The following is a 21,540-nucleotide window of genomic DNA, read 5'->3' on the forward strand; positions in this document are numbered from 1 at the left end:
GCTGCCACACCGTTCCTTCCATGAGGAGGTGACAAAGATGGACAAGGGTCTGGAGAGAAAGGATTATGAGAATAGACTGAGGTAATTTGGTTTGTTCAGCCTGGAGAAGAGGAGATTGAGCTCAAATCTCATTGTGGCCTTCAACATCCTCCTGGGGGGCAGCACCAACCTCTGCCCTGACCAGGCACAGGACCTGAGAGAAGGGCAGGAGCTCTGCCAGGGAGGGTTAATCTGGATTTTAGGGAAAGGTTCTTCCCCAGAGGGTGCTGGGCACTGAACAGGCTCTCCAGGAGAAGCCCCAAGGCTGCCAGAGCTCCAGGAGAATTTGGACCACACTCTGAGGATGCACAGGGTGGGATTGTTGGGGTGTCTGTGCAGGGCCAGCAGTTGGAATGGATGATCCTTGTGGGTCCCTTCCAGTTCAGGATATTCTGTGATTCTTTACATTAAAGGCAGCAGCTCACTGTGTTTTCCTTCAAGGCTGTGCTAGCAGCTTCTGTCCTCGTCTTCCCTGCCAGCCACATCTTCCCAGCACAGCTGCTTTTCATGGGACTACACACTGCATTGGGCCAAGGAGCTGTTCTGGGTTAAAAATAGCCCTGTGAAATAGAAAGTTTCATTTTATTCAGGGCAGTTCACTGACTGAATTACCACAGAGGTCTGCAACAGGGAAGATCTTAAGTTCCACTGGTGCCACAGAGGAACAATGTCTGTGTGGGCATGCACAAATTAAGAATTATATCTCTAAGAAACAGAGCAATATTTACCACTTTTAGATCGTTCTCCAAGATCTCTTAAATCCCAGAGTAATATCTGTCAATGTATGTAGAATTCTGCTCCAGCTCTGCTCAGTTCTGTGAGCTTTTTTTCCAGAAAGGAATGTGTTTTTTCAACTGTGTGGTCACCCTGTGGCAGCACTTGCATAAATATTGTTAGAGCACAGCTGTGAGGTTGCTGTGTCCTCCCTGCCTCCCAATATCCTGCTTTTTTTAGGGTCTTGTAGCTCCTGGATGGGACCCTGGCATTGTGTCAGCTAACCAGGGTTGTAGTGACCTTCACAATACCCCAGTGAGAAAAATATTCTCTCTTACAGGTGGGGAGCCCTCATCAAATCCATAAGAAAACACCAGGTGCTTGATTTCAGCCTCACAAATGAACATCCTTCCTCTGCTGATGCTGTTCTCTCTCCAGATGGACTGGAGGTAGGAGTGAGCCCTAATCCATTTGGAAGGCAGTCCCAGTTTTCTTGGTGATGTGTGGGGTTTGCTGGCCAGCTGCAGGAATAGCACACACTCTTCCATGGGTTTTCCACAGGTTTGAAAAGCTGCAGATCCTTGTTGAGAACCCAGGATGGCAGGAAAGTTCAATCTGTTCAAAGACCTCAAACAAACAAATCAACCAAGACTTTGCTGAGGCAAAATTCACCATTTTTCTGACTACTTTTTTGAGGGCCTACTGACTGTTATTATTCCCCTCCCTTCCTGGTCTCCATCTGCTGCTTTCAGCCGATCCTGAAACTGCAGGAATTGGTGTTTTCCATCAGGTTTTGGTTTTGGTTTCCACTCAGTTTGGGAATTCTGCTGCACGAGCTTCCTCTGGTGGTCAAAGCAGGGAAACCAATAACACTCCTGCCCTAAATGGCTCCCGTGGGTGTTTTTATGCTGGAATGATTCCATAGCACCATGGAATAGTTTGGGTTGGAAGGGACCTCAAAGATCCTCCAGGTCCAGCCTGGATGTCCAGCTGTGGACAGGAACACCTTCCACTAGGGCAGGTTGTTGAGAGCTCCATCCAAGCTTCTCTTCTACAGCTTCTCTTCTACAGTCACTTTCTCACCTTCATTATTAGTAAAAGCCTTTCATTAGCATTTCTGATAATGACAAATTTCTGCATCCCTTAGGAGTTTATTACCCTTGTCCCATCCCTCCTGTAACAAGGCTGAGCCCTTCTGCCCAAATCTCCTTCCTACAACTTTGAAAACAATTAACATTTTAAGAGTTCAGGTCATCTTTCACAGGCAGAGGGATTGCAGAGAGAAATGTGAAAGAAAAACAAAGCTTTGGGACACAGTCTCAGAAGAATGGAACTAAATCAGCTTTAAATGCTGAAGAATTCACTCTTAATTAAAGATTCTGAAAGGAATTACAAAATATTGTGAAAACATTCTATTCATCCACCTGGGGGTAAAAAAGCCCCACTGGTACCCAGGTTTGGTTTCCCTCTCCTGATTTTATTGTCCCTACCAGTTGACCAGAGATTGTTTTTCCCTAAGAAGCTCTAAAATTTGGCAGTGTGTCTAAAGCCACAGTCAATCAGCAGAAAGTTTCTTGCTGAGTGCAACGAGTGAATCTTGAAAAGCTGCCAAGTGCTGTAGTACACCAATGTTCTGCCCGAGGTGACATCCAAGGGATGTTAAAACAAAATCAGGAAACACCTGGGTTAGCCCAAGGTTCATCTGCACTCTGCTGACAGCAGTGCAAGACCTGTCCCAACTGCTCCTTGAAGGGTTGGGCTTTGTTGAGCTGGTCTAGGTCACATGGCAATTAAAAAACTAGAATTAAAGAGAAGTTCCCTTTCTTGGTGTCTTTTCCCTGTGACCTGAGGAAACAGCATTTCTTCCACATAAATCTTTCCCCTTTGCAATTAGTTCAGACTCAGCTGCTTGCCTGGGTCCTTTTTTTTCCTTTTCTTCATCTCATGTGGCCTGGAACCTGGCTTCACACCTGCCTTAAAAGTGTCACCTGTATCAGAAGTTCCTGCCAGGTGCTGCTGTGGGATGTCAGCCCCTAATGCAGCATTTTTGGGGAACAGTGACATGAGTCATTGTGTAATGAGCTCTGCATGAAGGCTTGAGAATAAATAGCCTTGGAGTGAGTGATGGATAGAATGATCTCTTGATCCCACTGAATTTTGTGGAAAGGGAGGAGCCTTTATGCTGCCAGCTGGGAAATGTCTTTGTGACAAAGTCTAAATTTGAATTTTCCTGGGAAGAACCATCAGTTCAGAGGGAAAGTGAGGTGTCCAGGGGATGGACTGGAGATGGTTTATTAGTCACATGTGCAGAAGTGAGGCATGGAGCAGCCTGAGCTGGAGGGAAGGGTCCTGCAGCTGAAGTAACAGGAATTCTTAGTGGTGTGATAACACCACACAATGGCAATGGGATGTGGCTGTGTTGTCTGGCAGTTGTGAAATAATGATACCAAGACAAGAGCAGCTCCTCAGCTAGAACAGGGTTTGGTCTGCTGTGAGTGAGGGAATGGAGCTGATCAGTGCAATTAAGGGAATGAACAACTTGTCTCATGGGGACTGGTGAAAACATGTGGTTTATTTTGGCCAAGGAGCCAAGGCTGCTCTCCTGGAACAACCTGAACTCCTTGGGACAAGGGGACAAAGAGAATAACTGAGCCTCAGAGCAACGGGACACAACACTGCAGAGAACTGCAAGCTGAGAATCACTTTGATTTTAAGAGGTGTAACATTCCACTAGCACGGACGGGAAAATTGAACATTAGAGTTCGGATAGTTTAAAAAACCTTATTTTTTAGGAAGCACTTAAGTTCTGCGTTTGTCCACTCTCCCTGTGCCCTTCCCCGGGGCTGGGGGTACGCGGGGACAGGTGGGGCCTCCCTTTGCCCGGTCTCTGTGGCCGTTCTCCACCCCGGGCCCTGAACCGGCTCCGTCCTGCCCGGGGTGGGGTGCGCCGGGCTCGGGGTGCGTTGGATTCGCGTGGCCTTGGGCTCCGGGTGCATTGGGCTTGCGGGGGCACCGAGCTTGGGGTCCTCTGGGTGTCGGGATGCGTTGGAATCGGGCTCGGGGTGCGCTGGATTCGGGGTGCGCTGGATTCGGGGTGCGTTGCATTCGGGGTGTCCCGGGCTCGGGGCGCGTTGCGCTCCGGGTGTGCCGCGCTGGAGCTGCGCTGTGTCCCGGGCCGGGCTGGGCGCTCGGCCGGGCTGCGGGCGGCGCTCGGGGCCGCTGCGCTCCGCCCGCCCGGCGCTCCTGGCCGCTCTCCGCGCTCGGAGCCGCCCCGCCGCTCTGTGCCGCGCCGCGCTCGTCTCGCTGGCCGCGCTGGGCGGGCCTGGCGGAGCCATGGCGGCCGTGCGGGGCCTGCGGATCTCGGTGAAGGCGGAGGCGAGCACCACCGCGGCGGAGCCGCGCGGAGCCGAGCCCGAGCCCATGGAGGTGGAGGAGGGAGAGCTGGAGACCATCCCCGTGAGGCGCTCGCTGCGGGAGCTCATCCCGGTGAGGGCCGGGGCTGTGCGGCTGCCTCCGGCGGCCGGCGGTGCCCGGGCGCTCCGCGGGGCTTTGGGGGGATTCTCGGGAAAAGCGGGGATGAGAGGGAAACGAGTCCTAAGGAAGCGGGCGGGAGGCGCTTGGGAAGGGATGGAATAAAGCAGGCGGTGGAGAGCAGGATTCGGGGTGCTGGGTTGGGGTGTAGAGGAGGCTGTGGGTGGGAGAGTGTACAGGGAATGTTTGATTCCGGGAACACGGGGAATAACCTGGAGCAGGGGGATAGCAGAGCTGTGGGCTCTGATGAGCAGGCTTGAGGGTTTCCTTCTCCATGTTTTTCTGCCCTTTATCACTCTCGCTGATCGTTCCTGTACAAGTTTTAATAGGATTATGTTAAACAATTAAAAATGGGTCGCGCTTTTAAAATCCTAAGTAGTCTTTTGCTCTCCAAACTTGGATGAAAATTGTTTTGGAAGCTAATCTTTGATTAGCTGGTGTGCCAACGTGCTTGTAGCCAACATGTGGCCTGAGAGACAGCACCGAGCTGAACTTCCTTGTGCTCTGAGTCAACATCAGACACCGGGGGATTTCGGTAGGAAATGGAAAGAGAAACTTCCACAATACTGAAGGGTCTGATTTGCACTTTAAAGCTGTAAAAATCATGTTTATTTGGCTTTTCTTCTTCTAGTAACTCTGACCATTTGGCAGCATTAAAGGAACTTCGGTGCTGTTACTAAGAAAAGCAGTTGGGTTTTTGTTCTTTCTAAACTGAGACTAACCCACTTCTAGAAACGGTCCTTTAGCCAAAGTAATTATTGCAGCACAAGTGTAAAGAACACATTTACTCCAAAAAAAAAAAAAAAAAAAGCAAGAGATGTACTTCTAGCTCCAAACTTCTGCCAGCTGAGGGTATCAGAGTAAAGAGGTGCCATTTTACAGATGCAGACAATGGAGGGCACAGAACTGGGTCATTGGCTGTGGGGTTGAGTCCCTCTCTGAATTCAGCAGTCCTGACTCATGGACAGGAAACTTGCAATTTTTCCCCCTTTATTCTCCATTTTTTCCCTCTCTCAGTATCAAAACAGTAGTGTTTCACTGTAGTATTTGGAATTTGGGGTTGAAAATAATGATAGGAATAAAAAGTTATGTTGTTTCATTGTGGATGTAGCTTGGTGTTCTCACTTTCTGAGATTAAAAGCTGCAAACTGACATTTCAGTAGTCAGGTATCGCTGTTAAATCTTCTCATGTTTTGCAAGAAAATTATACCCAGACCCAGAATTGTGGAAGTCTTACTTGGGAAAGGTGTTTGATGACTTTCCCTGTATTGCTCAAAGAGTAAAAAGCTTGTCAGCAGCTGACATAGAAACTAAATTCAGTCAAAGGAAAGAATCCTTACAGTGAGGGAAGTTTGGTTCAGTTCATTTGTTTTTACTTTCACTGACATCAATGCCTCTCTGTCCAGGGATGTAGCTTGGATCAAGGAAAAATGGATCTATTTCTTGTAGAAATAATCAGGTGTTTCTTTCAGTGTAACAAGTGTGAGATTTCATCAGCATTTCATTTGTTTCAGGACACCAGTAGGAGGTATGAAAACAAAGCTGGAAGTTTCATCACTGGAATAGATGTAACCTCTAAGGTAATTTTTGTGCTATGGCTCTTTAACATTTTGAAGATCCAAAAACCTATGATGGTTCCCAATAAAATCTGGAGAAGAAGGAGCTTCTCAGCCAGGTCCCAAAACTTCACAGGTTCCAAACTTGTTGCTCATGAGCTACATAAGAGGAGCCTGAGATGCCAGTCTAAAAAATTCTCTGGAGCCAGCTACAGTGTTAAATTAATGCTCAGAGAAACAAATTCACACTTTTGTATATATATAAAAATCAGGGAGAAAAACTATAGTCTTCAAAGATGAAATTTGCCTGTGGTAGGCTTCCTTCAAAAGAGAGGTTTTATTTAATATTTGGTAGTAAGGACTAGGTAATGCTCCTATTCCATAATGGTTGTCCAAGACACCCTGATTCCCACTGTTGGACCTACACAAAAACTGTTCTGTGGCACAGAAATATTTTGGTGAACTGCTGCTACATTCTGAAACCTACAGATCTCTCCAGAATCAGCAGAATTATTAATATAAATCGTTGCTGTCTGGTAGATTTTAAGTATCCTCAGTGCAGTTTGTTGAGGGTGCTCCTGACTCCTGTTTGTTTTGCATTTTGCAGGAAGCAATTGAGAAGAAGGAGCAGAGAGCCAAACGTTTCCATTTTCGGGCTGAGGTGAATCTGGCCCAGAGGAACGTGGCCCTGGACCGGGACATGATGAAGAAAGGTTTGACCTCATCCAGCAGCCAAGAGAAAAGATCCCTTTAGTTACTTCCTCACAGTGTCTTGACTTGATTTATCCTGCAATATTTTCTACATTCTCAGAGGTTTTGCCAGATTACTGATGAAAGCAATCACTTTGGGGTTTTTCCACCTTTTCTTTTGCACATCATTATTTTTTAACCTATTTGACACTTGCCAGTTCACTCCTTGTTTCACCAACTCCAGCACAAAGACAACATTTTTTGTGTGCCTTATTTACTAGTGCTACTTGCCCAAGATTCTCCTTCTGCATCAGTGCTGCTTTAAGAATCTTTAAATGCTTTGTAAGAACCCTGGAGCACTGTGTGGGTACACGTGGAGGACTCTGTGTCCTGTGCACAGGGAGATCAGATTTGTGCTGTACACACAGTCAGGCTGCACTGATGGCAAGCTGGAACAGAAGCCAGGAGATGTGTGCACAACAGATTGGTGCTTTTGGCACCCAGTTAGTTCTCAAGGCTTTTTTTTCCAACTGGCAGCTTGGACCTGCTAAGCTGTGGCCTGGAACAGCTCCCCATCAGGTGATACAAGTGGAAATGCTTTGTGCAGGGCCTTGTTTTGTTCTGGCTCTTTAGTACTTAATGATAGCACTTTGGCAGTGCTCAGAGAGGAAAAAAATGTTTTTCAAGCTGTTTGGTTGCTGTGCAGTCTCTGTATCTAGCAGTGCTTGTAACCTCTTTTAATTTTCAATTTCTTGAAGTTTTGCATTGTGGAAGAATAAATTATGGTCCTATGTCATGCTTCACTTCAATTAGTTCCTCTTTAATTTATTTAAAGTATTTGCCTTATAAACCCATATGGTACTAATCTGAAAGCTTGGAATAAATACCAGTTTTGTGTCTTTTCCTCTTCATAGCAATTCCTAAAGTAAGGCTGGACACCATTTACATTTGTGGAGTGGATGAGATGAGTACCCAGGACATCTTTGCCTATTTCAAAGAGTATCCTCCAGCTCATATTGAGTGGCTGGATGACACCTCCTGTAAGTAAACAGAGTATTTGTGATTCTTACTCTTTTTTTTTAAAACATGGTCACAGCTGCATCTCTAAGGGGAAAAAGAAGAAGGTCTAAGATTATGTGCTGCTTCCATCTTGGCATAAATAATATATCTGAGAGAAGGTGATTGAACTGTGCAGTTGGGCAGGTTGGGATGGTTTTGTGTGGAGGAGGAGGAGATTTGTTGCCATATTTGTGTAGTGCATGCTCCAGGAGAAATGGGTGGGTGGAAGGAGGTGGCAGCTGGGTGTGATTTCCATAGATTGGAAAAGGAATGTGGGCACACATGGTAAGGGCTGTTTTGGGGAGTGAGATCTGCAAGATCAAAGGTGGTGGAGAGTTGTGCTTTTCTGGCACTGGGGAGTTTTTTGCTACATTTGAGTGCTGGATCATGGAAGTGGAATACTCTGAGATTGTCATGTGGCTACAAACCTCATGCCTGAAATAATAGAAAAAGGAGCCAGTGCAGGTTTTCCAAATAGCTGGAAACTTAGTGACAAGCATGGCTAAAACTGAGAATCAGTAACTTCATTCTCTGGAGTGACCTTGAAGAAATTCTGTTCCAGTGAAAGACAAAATAGATGGTGTTCTACAAAATACTGGTGACCTTGAAGTCACTGTGTGTGACAGCTTGAAGTACTGCCACAAGCTGATAGAAAATGTGAAACCCAATGAGCCCTGGGTGGATAATTGGAGTACAGAGCTGCTGGATGGATCTGTGCTGATGCATGAGCTTGGAAATGCACAGCTTAACTCTGTCTGAGGCTTCATTGCTAAGATTCTCTGTTTTCTTGAATGCTACATGAGTAAATTCATGTGAAAATTAATGCTTCAGGGTTGTAACAATACCCAGTTATAGTTACTACACATCTTTTTTAATGGTGAATTTTATGCTGTGTGTGAGTTACTATGTCAGCTACACTTGGTGAAAATACCAAGAAAAAGCTTTTTCTTTTCAGCACAGATCTGAATGATGGCTAAAACTTCAGTGTTCCCAATGGAATTACATCTTAAGGTGACTTAGTGCAAAGCTGGATTTAGTGTTCTGTGTCTCAAAATGATGAACTTCAAATGATGAAGGTTTTGGAAATTTGGAGATGGGAAGATGAGGCAGACTGAAAAAAAAATGGATTTATTAACCAATCATTGAAGTTAATGTCTGGGTGTTCTCACCTTGTAATTCTTGTCTGAGTAATTTAAGAGAGGTTCTCTTCTTTTGGGTCACTGTACAGTCTTCTTAATATCTGAATCCACTCTGCTTAACAGCAGAACAGAGACAGTTTTTGTTGTATTTGTAGCAAATGCAGAAAGCTTTTGTTCAAATCCTGTTTTTAAGCAGTTTTAGCTCTTTCAATTTCAACATCTATGAAATGCTTTTAATTGGCCTAATAAGTTATATTTTAGTACCATCTGCTGATACTTAAGGCACATCCTGAATGATACTGTGAGCCTGGGTACTCCATAATCTGTGCAAAGTGCTTGAACAGTCTCCTATTTCTCCCTATTTCCCTGCTTTTTGGAAAAGATTAACAGAATTCTGCAGTGAAGTCCAAGGTTCTGTTAAGTTGCCAAAGGGGAAAAATATCCAGGCTTCATTCCTGCCCCCTGCTGCTCCCTTAATCACATTTATGTGGGAACACATGGATCCACTGACCCCAATCCTGTGCCCTGATTTGCTGTTTTCAGGAAGCCTCTCAAACCCATGGTTGTGCCTTTCAGTGATTTTGGGGTTTTGATTAGCTCTTGTGTTTTGTAATAAGCTGAAAATTGTGTGTTAAAGAATCCAGCTTTCCCTGCAAGAGATCTGATGGCTTTTCTGCCAGTTCTGAATTTTTGTCATTAATTTCCTTCCAGCAAGGCAGGGGAGATGTGACTGCTTGATGACACCAATTGCATTTGGGTTTTGTGTTTCTGTTTGTCCCAGGTAATGTGGTCTGGCTTGATGAAGTGACAGCAACACGAGCTCTAATAAATATGAGTTCCCTCCCTGATCAGGAGAAAACAAAGAGCAGAGAAAACAACAAGGAGAAGACAGCTGAAAAAACCAAGAAAGGTAGATTGAGATATGCAAATACAGCCATCATCTCATTAAATCAATGAAACTTTAAACTTGTGCTGGGGTATTGCATAACCTAAATTACTGAAGGAGCTTCTATCATATAGTTGCAGGTAAATGTATTCTGCCACTTTAAAAAAGGCTTTCATCTTGGAAACCTTTTGAAGAAGCTGCTTCTTAAAAGGTGGGTTGGAGCTAGACCAAAAGCAGTAATTCAGTCATACAAAATGTGTTAGAGGAGGGTGAGAGCTGGTATTTATAGTGGGCCATGTGCACAGAAATAGCTCTGTGTGATGTGCCTACAAAGGCAGGCAAAGTGGGCAAAAAGCAGGTGTGAGGAATGAAATACCACAGCTAATTCCCTTTCTGATGCACCACCATCCTTCCAGTGTATCCCTCCCAGCAGTGACAGTGCATCACTTCAGCTCTAAATTTGGCTGTTATCCTTTTCAGAGAGAAGTTATGGGAAGGTTGGTTATAAAAGAGCAGAGCAGCAAAAGTGCATCTCAGTGTCGTGATCAGCCTTGGTTGTAAATTTATTTTCTTTTTTTTTGTGGGGAAGTTTAAAAGCAGCATTTTGCTGCCTGAGGACAGTCTTGCTCTTAGGCTGCTGTGGGTGCTGTGGTTGGAGGTGCTCTATCACATTATACAGAGGGGAAAAAAAAGTTAATAATTACAATTTTTCCACAAATTTTACTTTAAAATGTTGCATATTACCTAAATGCAAGTAGCCAATCACTCTGCTAGATATGTGCAGTGCTTCCAAAAGCCTTTCTGGGAAATTTGGTGTTTAAGGCTTTGTAAACTTCTGGATCCTTCTAATTCCCTCTTTCCCCCCTCTTTTCTTCACAAAACAGTGGCTCCTCAACCATCCACATGACTTTAATTTTGACCAAATGTTGATAAAGCTCCAAGTAAGACTTGTTATGAAATTTTTGGAGATTAGGGACATTGCTTAAATGGATCATAAACATATATATTTAATCCTGCTTGCTTTGAATTGCATATTATATTATCATTACACCCCTCTGAAAATAAGAACTGTCATCTGGATTACTACTGTTCCTCTGGAAAAGTGGGATATTAGAGAAAGTACAATCTGTTCAATTACATCTTAAGGTGTGAGATCCATACAGATACCCTGGAGTCATCTGGCTTGGTTACATTCCTTTTTTTAGATAGGAATTTCAGGGCTGTTTAGACATTTAGGGAAGCAAAAAATTGTTCTGTGCTATGAGAAACTTCTAATTTGTGAGGGAGAAAAATGCATGACTGCTCTCCCTGATGGAACTTAATTCTTCTGATTTGAATTTGGGTAATTTGTTTACTTAAGTTCTCTCTTTAGTTTCAGTTTGGTTAATTGTGTTTTGTTGTTTTCACTCAGAAATCTTTTCAACAGCTGCCACTCTGTATTTTAAATTTTTAAGTTTATTGTTGGATGAGATTTAAGATAAGGAACTCTGAAATATAAAAGAGAGGGTTTTTTAATCTTAGGCCTATGAAATACTTTGAGATGTTTGCAAATGATATTGGCCTATCACACTTCATGGCTTTCTCTAGTCATTACTTTTTTACAATATTTTATTTCTTGGGGACTTTGAAGAAAAAATCTGCATGAATTTTCTTACACTGAGCTAAAAAGAACTGAAAAATCAAAGCAGTTTACAGTTCTGGAAGCACTTCTTTTTTAGTTATTTCACAGCAAAATTAAGTCAATAGGGTTGTTTTTTCTCCTTTTTACTGCTCTTTCTCTCCAAGCTTTTGATTTATAACCTGTTTTACACTGTTAATATTGGATATTTGGAGGCATTTGAAAAGGAGATGGAAGGAAATGCTTTTATGTGCCTTTAGTGCCTTGGCCTTGCTGATCTCTGATTCTGAACACACTAAACCCTGACAGGCAGTGCAGTTTCATTGCTTTCAAAGAATTAAATGAATGATGCACATGTGCTGCTGCAGGCACAGGGCTCTGAATTTCTCTGTGCTCCACTTTTCCATAGGCATTCACTGCTTTGATTATTCCCTAGGCTGCTCAGGGGAAAGGAAAACACCTTCAGGCTGATCTCAGACAATGTAGGTAATCATAAATCAAATGAGCCTGACACACTAAAATGGAGCTTGGTTTTGTTTTGTTTTTCTTTTTCCCCCCAATTATTTTCCTTAGAAAAACAGGAGGAGAGCTCTGATGATGAGACAGAAGAAGGAGAGGTTGAGGATGACAATCCCAGTGATGTGGAGGTCAGTACAGAGGGGAAGTGGAAACTCTGCTGTGGAAGTTTTGCTCTGCCTGGTGTGAAGTTTTCCCAGCATTTTAGGCTTCTATTTGCAATTCACAATTTAATTATCAAAATAAATTAGGTGGGGAGCAAGAGGAAGTGTGCAGGTGGTGATAATCCCAATGGAAAGTGCTTTGTGAAAATAGGTTTTGGAGAGTTTGAGTGAGCCTGGCTTCTATTTTCTGCTGAGAGGAGGCAATGAAAGAACAATAATGGAAGGCAATGACCTTTCAGCAGGGAAAGTGTTAGAGCCCAATGGGATTAAGGCTGCCCATGGATCTGTGGGAATCAGCACACAGTGCTGTCCTGGCAGCAATTTAATCCTCACTGGCTGAGGGTGTAATAGGTGTGAATAGAATTTCCTTTAGGAATGGTTCAGTGAACACTCCTACATGATGGAAGTCTGAATTTGAGTTTCTATAAATGAGAATGATAGGTTTCTAATCATTGTATGAGGGCATGGGAACCTGTTAATAAAATAATTTAGATATGAAATGGGAAAAAAACCCCATTTTTTCAGTGTTGAAGTTGTGCTATTTGTGCATTTCAATCAGTAATATTGAGTCATTTGACAATTACTGGATTTAATAACCTGAGTTAATGTTATGGAGCAAAAGAAGGAAACATTTTAAATTTTCAAGGCAATTTACATTAAAAATTAACATCAGCTCGTCAAGAATACAAAGCAGATTTCATTTGAACATCATTTGAAAAATGACTTCCTTCATAATCACTCCATTGCTCCTCTGTAAGCAACCCATTTTTATTCACCACTCCTTTGATTTTTGAGTCCAAAATCCCTTTTGTGCCCCCAAAGTTGGATGCCCTGTCCCAAGTAGAAGAGGATTCTCTCCTGCGTAATGATCTCCGCCCTGCCAATAAACTGGCTAAAGGAAACAAGCTGTTCATGAGATTTGCTACTAAAGGTAAATGACCACCTTGACAAGCACCCCAATTCATTGCTTGTTGTAGTTTCATTTGTTGACTAATTAATGACTCCAAAGTGCCTACTATTTGTAAGCGTTATTTTTTTTATTTTTGCTAATGGTTAAGTGTTAAGGTTTTGCCATAAATCTCAATTTCTTGGGTCAGTTGTATCCAGTGCAAGTTGTATGAAAATTGTTGTAGCTGGAAATTGTATCTTAGGCTCAGGGTGTTCTTCCCAATTCTATGGAATAGGTTTTATGATGACTTTTTCCAGAAGTAAATTCCACATTTTATAAATATGGATATAATTAGAGATGCCAATGACAGATTAGTAATAATTATTGCTAAATACACATTTTATTTATGAATAAAATGAAATATATATAATTTCTGGACCATGCAGGAAGTAGCACATTCATTAAGAAAAGAAAGGTGATGAGGAAGGTGAGTGGAAACTCCAGCAGTGACAGGGGGTTGTAATACCCTGTTAAGCTGATCTGCAGAAACCCAGTCCTCCCCTGGAATTAAGTTTCTAGACACAAATAAAGTTGTGGTGGTAGGAGAAATTCCAGAGGTGCAAGCAAAATTGAATCCTTCATGGAGGAGGGTGAAGTAATTCTGATTTTAAGGCACATTCAGTCTCACTCTCTGTCTTTTAATGGTTATTTGTTTTTATGATATAAATTTTACTCTAAGAGGGAAAAATTCCTATAATCTATGTTTTTTGCAGATGACAAAAAGGAGCTGGGAGCTGCAAGGAGAAGCCAGTATTACATGAAATATGGCAATCCAAATTATGGAGGCATGAAAGGAATTCTTAGCAATTCTTGGTGAGTGTTGGACAGAGGAATTGGAACATTGCAGGTAATTGGACAAGCTAATGTAAAACTTTTAATTTGTGAATTTTCTATTTAGTTTATGTAGATGCTTCAACCTAATAATGTTTTTGCAATGTGAGAATTATAAGGAGAGAATTCTCCATGAAAATAAAGTTTGTATTCAAACCATTCAGTCCAGCTCTGACATAAACACGTGTCTGCTGTTAAAGCAGGTGATAATTGCATATCCTTCATCCAGGATCTGGGGTTTAATGAGGGAGCCATAATTGCTGTGGTAATTACATCCCAAGCCTCTGGTTCTGCAGGAAGAGGAGGTACCATTCCCGCCGGATCCACCGGGATGTGATCAAGAAGAGAACATTGATTGGGGACGACGTGGGCCTGACTCCTCCCTACAAACACCGGCACTCGGGTACTGGGGGCACTGGGGGGAACTGGGAGAGCCCTGGGGGGCACTGGGACAGCCTGGGGGGCACTGGGACAGACCATGGAGCACTGGGACAGTCCTGTGGGGGCACTGGGACAGCCCTGGGGGGCACTGGGACAGACCATGGAGCACTGGGAGAGCCCTGGGGGAGCACTGGGACAGACCATGGAGCATTGGGACAGCCCTGGGGGGGCACTGGGACAGCCTGGGGGGACACTGGGACAGACCATGGAGCACTGGGACAGACCATGGAGCACTGGGACAGTCCTGTGGGGACACTGGGACAGCCCTGTGGGGACACTGCCTCAGCAATCCCATGGCATGTCTGCAAGTTTTCTAAAAAAACAGCAATCTGAATCCCATTTTAAGAGTTTACAGAGATAGGAGCTTCCTTCTGCTCCTTGCTTCCCAAAATAGCTGCTGCTTTTTATGTGACATTTTTCTGTTACAAATTTAGGGCATGGGGACTGTGGCATCAAAGGCCAGAAAAAGGGCAGAATGACTTCTTCAGCCTCCTTGGCAATTTGTCACACTTGCTAAGTCAACTCTCCCACTCTCTAAATAGCAATCTCTAAATGTAGAACAATAGAGATGAGAAGATTCTGTTAATTAGGCTTGAATATCCTCATTTGCTGCCTAAGGTAGAAGAATAATGGGTGTAAAAATCTGACACGAGACAAGTACAGTGTGATTGGCCTGTTAAAAATACAGCCAGGGATGTGTCACATCTCATGGAAGATTTTCCATGTTGATCGTGTGGTGCTGTCTGAAGAGATGTCTGAGTGCTGGTGATGACTAAATTGAAATTGTCTCTATTTAAATCACTGTCTGTGATAGATTCATAATAATGACACTTGTGTTCTTTTTGGCATTGCTGCTTGCAGGATTTGAAAGGATTTTTGCAGAGCCAGCAGCTGGCACATTAAACCCTGTAGGATCCTGGGAATTGTGCTTAGCTCAGGAAGGAAGAACTGCACCTTCTACAAGAGGCAGTTGTACTTTAATTACTCTGTCCAGCCTTGTGCTTGGCCTCTGAGGGACTGAGCACCAGGGACATTTTGTCCTGTGGCAGTTTTAGTCCACTTATTGATTCCACTTAAAATATTTGGCAAAATATCCTCTCTTTAAGAAGAGAGAACTAAAGGAACCTACAGACCCATCTATAGGAGATCATTAATTCAGATCATTCAGCGAGGTGATTCCCCTGCTGGTTCGCTTTTCAGCTACTTTCTAGAGATGCCAAAACACTTGATCAGGATGAGTTTGTTTTGCTGCAGGCTTGGTGAACGTTCCTGAAGAGCCCATAGAGGAGGAAGAGGAGGAGGAGGAGGATCAGGACATGGATGAGGATGACAGGGTGGTGGTGGAGTACCGGGATGAGCTGCAGGCTTTCAAGCAGTCGCGGGAGCGCGGCGCCGCCCGGAGATCCAGCGGCTCCGACTCGGATGAGATGGACTATGACCTGGAACTGAAAATGATTTCCACCCCCTCGCCCAAAAAAAGCATGAAGATGACCATGTATGCAGATGAGGTGGAGTCACAGCTGAAAAATATTAGGTAAAAGTTTTTTAGTCTTTAAAAGCAGCAGTGAAGAGGCATTTCCCGGTTTTAGAGCTGTCGAAGCTTGAAGATGAACTTGAAGCTATTTTTCAGTTCTTGATATAATTTGGTAGCAGATATTCTAACAAGAAATACAGAAACTGGGCTTTAAATAGAATTAACATTTTTAACACAGCTTCTTATGCAGATCTCTCTGTCCTTGCTTATTCATAATAATGAAATTCAAAGTAGAATCAAGAGAAATTTATGCAATTAACGGGGAAAAGATAATTCCTCTTTCTGTTTTCTCTTTGCCCTTTCTTAATCTCAGAAAGAAAAATAAACCTCAATTGTTGATGACATAAAGGAATTTATGTTCATTATGGGCTTACTAATCAAAGTTGTAAATATTGTAGATGAATAAAATAACTTTAACGTGTTCTTTCAGTAAAGTAGTTATACTCATTATAGTAATACTCATATAATAATTATATATAATATAATGTCAATTTTGAGGCTGCCTTGAAGTGGATACTGAGGTATTAATGGAATTGTTGTTATATTTAGCATTCTGACTTGGACAGCTTCTAAGCATTGTTTTTGTTTCTTTTTCTCAGCAGAGAAATCCTTATTATTATTATTGATATTATTATTTTCTGTGATGTAATTTTCCATGTAAGAAGACCAAAGAACTATACTAGATTGCATTTTATTTAGAGGACATCAAATCTATGATTTTCTGTAGGAATTCCATGCGAGCAGACAGCATAGCCACCAGCAACATCAAAAACAGGATTGGCAGCAAAGGATCCTTGGAGAAAGTTGCAGATGTGAGGCTCCTGTTGGAAGAGAAACGTCAGAATAACTCTGGGCCACGGCAGCCACACAGCATTGTCAAATCAGGTAATTTGTCACTCATAGCTGGGCAGAATTGTCACTAAAATATATTTATTTCACACCTGTGCTCCACTGCAGATAACTCTGCATTCACACAGTTTGTCCTCACTAAGAGATTGAGTTGGGAATTGCTTTAGGGAAAAAATCAAACACACTTTAGTGAAAGTTTTTTAAGTGAAGTTGATTTCCATCCACTTTGTCCCTTTTGGGGCTCCCTCCTTGAGGCAGAGATTCTCTGCAGGTGAGAAACAGCACAAAGGGAAGGTCACAAAATCAAACCTGAAACACTGACTACACATTAAAAATGTGTATCACATGAATATAGGTGTTTTTGCATTTGGTAGGATTTATTTCTGAATTTAAGTAACTTATTTCTTTGACTTAAATGTGTAATTTCAGCTGCTTCTGACATATGTAATATTATCTGACTGATAAGTGAAAAATACTTTTTTGTATCAATGAAATGCCAAAATTATATTTGTTTATTTTATGCCTCCTGCTCATTTTGGGCTTCTGACAAGTTGACACATGATTCTAAAATTCCCTTTGCCTTCATATTTTTATCTGGACTGTAAGATTTGGAACATCCAGCTAAGCCAGGCAAACTTCAGAATACAAAATTCACATCAAGGGTTAGGTATCAATATCTTTAGGATTCTTTTTATTTTATTCTGCCAAATACCAACCACTAGTAGAATTCTAAATCAAGGTATTTGTTGCTATAAGAGTTGTTGGAAGCAGACCAGTTTTCATGGAATTTTACCTCCTGCTGGATATTTACACATCCTGCTGCTACCCCAGAAAAGCAACAGGCCATGGGATAACTTAATTTTTTATCTTTTGACCAGAGCACAACTTGAAACATTGAATTTCAAATTTATTGCCAAAACTGAAATGAAATCTGGATAAATTGTATGGCAGAAATTGCCAGGAAATCTTGAGTATGAAAGATAAAAACAGAGAATCTGTCTAGTTTCAACAGTGAATGATCATAAAGTGAGCTGGCAGAGGTAGACTAAATGCAACAGGATTTTTTTTCTTTTTTATCATTTTAATCACTGAAAATATCCCCAGATGTGAGACAGAGACTGGGGAAAAGGCCACACTCTCCAGAAATCAAAGCCCCAAGCAGTGCCTGTGCTCCTCGTCGAGAGCCCCTCTCAGATGTGCACAGCAGGCTGGGAATCCCCAAACAAGATGTGAAAGGCCTCTACTCTGACACCAGAGAGAAGAAATCAGGTCAGTTGTGTGCAGAAAATCTTCTGCTGCACTTCCTGTGGTTCTGGAGTCTAAGAGAAATTCCAGCAGAAAGCCATGAAGGGGTGGAGTTGAACGAAATACAGAATAAATTAGGAGATGTTTGTTCAGAACTTTGAAGTCTTAATGCATGTAGGGAGGAGCTGGGGGGTTTTTATGTGTTTTTATGGAGGTGTGCTGAAGATCAAGGGCTGCTTTCAAACTGTGGGCACCAAAACAAGTGCCAGGAATGCAGGGGCACTTCAGAATTAAACATCCTCTGCAAATGGGGAGCAATGAACAAGGCTGCCCTGAGCCCCCTGCAGTTTAATTTCAGTTACTCTTCAAATCATAATAAATTCCATGCCAAATACTAAGGTGTTGAAGAGTTGCAGAGAGTTTAAGAATTGGTTCCTTGACTTCTTCCTCTCAGTCCTGTCTGTTTTGTTTTTTTTTTTTTTAATTTTGTTTTTCATCTGCTTAGGTAATTTATGGACCAGATTGGGGTCTGCTCCCAAGACACAGGAAAAGACTCCAGAGAAAGCTGAAAACTCTGTGGCATCTCCAGAGGAAGATGACTCTGAGCTGCAGAGGGTTTGGGGTGCTCTCATTAAGGAAAAAGAACAGTCCAGGCAGAAAAAGAGTCGTTTGGATCATTTACCCTCCCTACAAATCGAGATCAGCAGGGAAAGCAGCTCTGGCTCAGACTCTGAATCATGACTGGTTTCACAGCCTGACCCTCCAGGGGGTCACTGGATCCCCTTTGCCCAAACCTGAACACTGGCAAAGACTCTGCAGTGAAGGTTCCAGAAGTGTCTCTGTTCCTTTTCTACAACAAGAGAGGCATAAACCACTTGAAACCTAAAGCAAAGACATTTGTCTGGAGTCTGGCTGGCCCTGTGCTCTCTAGGGCATTGTCATCTCTGTTTGTGACAGCAAACCTGTAGTGAATTGTAGCAAAACATTTTCTCCCCCGAGCTTTGAACTTAAAAGATGAGGCAGAAATGCTCTGTATTTTTAAGGAGACCTTTTCTGTTCTTGGTATTTTCATCATGGAGGCTTTTAACAAAATGTTTTACACACTTCATCCAAAGAACAGGGCATTTCATGATCCAGATCATTGCCTTGCCCTTCTGGCTCTTGCCAGCACCTTTCCTTTCCTCTTGAAGGAATAACAAGAAAGCTTCCTGGGTGGGCAGCCAGCAGGGATAAAGCATGAAGGGATTGATTATCACATTCCCTTCTTCCAACACACTGAATGTAAATCCAAGTTACATTTTCTTTTTTTTTTTTTTTTTTTTTTTTTTACAGTTGAATTCCATGTAGTTGTCCCAGTGGAATAATCCAAGGAATCCTGCTCATTTATTTTGGTGATGCCACATTCTGCTGTAGCAGGGATTGAGATGTTCAGGACTGCCAAGTTGGATGTTTGATAATTGTGTAAATCCCTGAGGTTTGGGGTTTGTATTTTTTTTTGCTGTTGTTCCATGAGGAGAGATTATATTCCTTTCATTCCACATGGATTATGTCCTGAAGCAATCCAAGAGCTGGAAAACTTTTTTCTATTTGTGAGAATCTTCCAAAAGCTCTAGTGGTGTGCTCCTCTGTGCTGTTCTCTGTCTATATAGAACTGAAAGAGAAAAGGAAAACTTTAGGATCACTGTCTCCTGTCAATATTTTGGATGTTCTTCCTGTGTAGTACACGTGGATGTGGACATGGGTGATTTGTTCCATTCAGCTTTTTTACCTGCACATTTTCACCCCTCCCTTGGTAAAACAAGGGTTTGATCAGTGTGCAACTGCTATTTGTTTTCATGTTGTCAGTAATTCTGAGTGAGGAATAATGGAGCACATCACATTCAGGTAAACAACAGGTAGCAAAACCATTTTAATAGTCTGAAATCTGTTTGCATTGTCCCTGTTCCTTGGTTCTGTCAGTCCAAAATACCTGTGAACTTCTCCTTTCTTTTGTTTTTTTTTCTTTTTTTTTTTTTGTCCTTCCCTAGTTTTGTACTAAGTTGAAGTAGGTTTGAGGTTTCAGCAAGGAATCTGCAAAATTAACTTTTCTTATGCTTTATGATGTGTGAGATAGCAGCATGTAAAATGAAAGGTCAAATGACAGGCACAGTGACTGCAGGGGCAATCTGGGGGCTGACCAGGCTTCAAGCCTTACTCTTTCCTTGTTTGGTGACACTCATCCTTGATTTTATATTTAATTATTGAATATATAAATGTCTCATAAAAGTACTGTTGAGAAAACGCCTGCAATGTCTGATCACTGTAATAACTCATTTTAAACCTGTGCTTTCACTGATATCCTCTCCCCAAGCTTTCCCAGGGAATCACATCCCTCCAGATCCTGATAAAATTTATTCCACTGGTGTTTTTTTGCCAGTAAACCTTTGTGTTGTGGCACTGCTTGGAATCCATTGGGACATTTTCCTTTTTCTGGAAGGAATCAACCACTTCATCCTCCTGGATTGTTGGGGTCCCTTGTGTGGTGTTTCCATGTCAATATTCCTAATTTAAACCTGAAGGATGACCCAGTGGGAATGGAGGATCTCTGGAGCTGATTTAAAAGGTGTGTGAAATCAATCCTGTTTTGGAAAAGGCACTCTTAGCTCAGCTCCTGCCTTCCAGGCTGTCAGAAATAGGCTTAAAAATTCCCCCACTGGTCAGGATTTCATGGGTTTTTTTTTGGGGGGGGTTGTGTGTGATACAAGAGCTCAGCTGCAAGAAAAATCAACGTTTGTTGTTTAAGTGACCCATAGAGAGAGTTTTGTAATTGAGTGTGTCCAGTTTTGCTTTTTTATGATGTATCAGGAATTCTTTCCAGCTTTGAGCTTCCTTAGTTACATAAGCAAGAGCTGCTGGATTTATCAGCTGAATTTTAAGTCAATGCTTTTCCCTCAACATTTTAACTTCCCATCTATTTGATTGAGAGATGGCAAAGAGAATTTTCCTCCAAGTCCCCTTCTCTTTGTGTTTAGTCCTCAGTTAATGTGTTCTTGATTTTTTTTTTTTACTGACCTCCCAGCTATCATCACAACAATAATTTGATGCAGAAATTGATGTTTGATAGGGAGACAGGGGACCTGTGTATTTCACTTAAACGTGTTTATGTTGAAAATTGGAAAAAAAACCCCAAAAAACCAAAAGGAGAATGTTGACTTTGGCTCTTGCTGGAGGATTTGTGCCTCGGAGGAAAAACTGAATTTTGGGTGAATTGTTAAAAACCACACTAGTCCTTCTTGTAGGAATATTTTGGCGTTTGGAAAAGGTGGATTTTTGATAAACAGTTCTTCAGGCTGACTGAGCACGTGGTGTTGAGGGTGAAATTTTAAAGCAAAGGTGGCTTTGTGTTTCTTTATAAAACGATAGCTGATGCATTTTAACAGGGAAAAAGAAACCAAAACACCCCTATTCTCAGTTCACGATGACACAATGTGAAAAGAATGGAACTTTTATTTAAAAACAGCTGTTCTGTTCTAAATAAAAGTGGCCTGAAATCACTCCGACCTCTCCAGTTTTCCTGGAAAACGCAGAACCGAGGGCGGGGCCGGTGCCCGGCCGGGGCTGACACCAGGGTCCATCTCCCTGCCTTGTGGTGCCAAACCTGGGGGATTTTTGGGGGTGGGATTTTTTGGGGTGGAATTTTTGGGTGGGATTTTGGGTTTTGCGCGTTCCCCGCGGCTCCGCTCGCCTCGTTCCCCCTGCCCCACACGGGAGGAAATGGGAGCCCCGCGCCCCCCCCGCCC

The 21,540-nt window shown here is 42.6% G+C and overlaps 1 protein-coding gene across 1 annotated transcript; it reads left to right on the top strand.

Moving 5' to 3' along the window:
- Positions 1-3,946: 3,946 nt before the first annotated feature.
- On the top strand, positions 3,947-21,295 carry NCBP3 (nuclear cap binding subunit 3). Its single transcript, XM_079324738.1, has 13 exons — positions 3,947-4,239; positions 5,799-5,864; positions 6,448-6,553; positions 7,445-7,570; positions 9,510-9,638; positions 11,806-11,879; positions 12,735-12,843; positions 13,575-13,674; positions 13,989-14,095; positions 15,388-15,667; positions 16,395-16,552; positions 17,621-17,785; positions 18,267-21,295. The coding sequence occupies exons 1-13, from the start codon at positions 4,087-4,089 to the stop codon at positions 18,500-18,502; spliced, it is 1,809 nt and encodes a 602-aa protein (XP_079180864.1). The 5' UTR covers positions 3,947-4,086; the 3' UTR covers positions 18,503-21,295.
- The last annotated feature ends 245 nt before the right edge of the window (positions 21,296-21,540 follow it).

The sequence above is a fragment of the Erithacus rubecula genome (assembly GCF_903797595.1).
Source record: "Erithacus rubecula genome assembly, chromosome: 22".
Lineage (NCBI taxonomy): Eukaryota > Metazoa > Chordata > Aves > Passeriformes > Muscicapidae > Erithacus > Erithacus rubecula.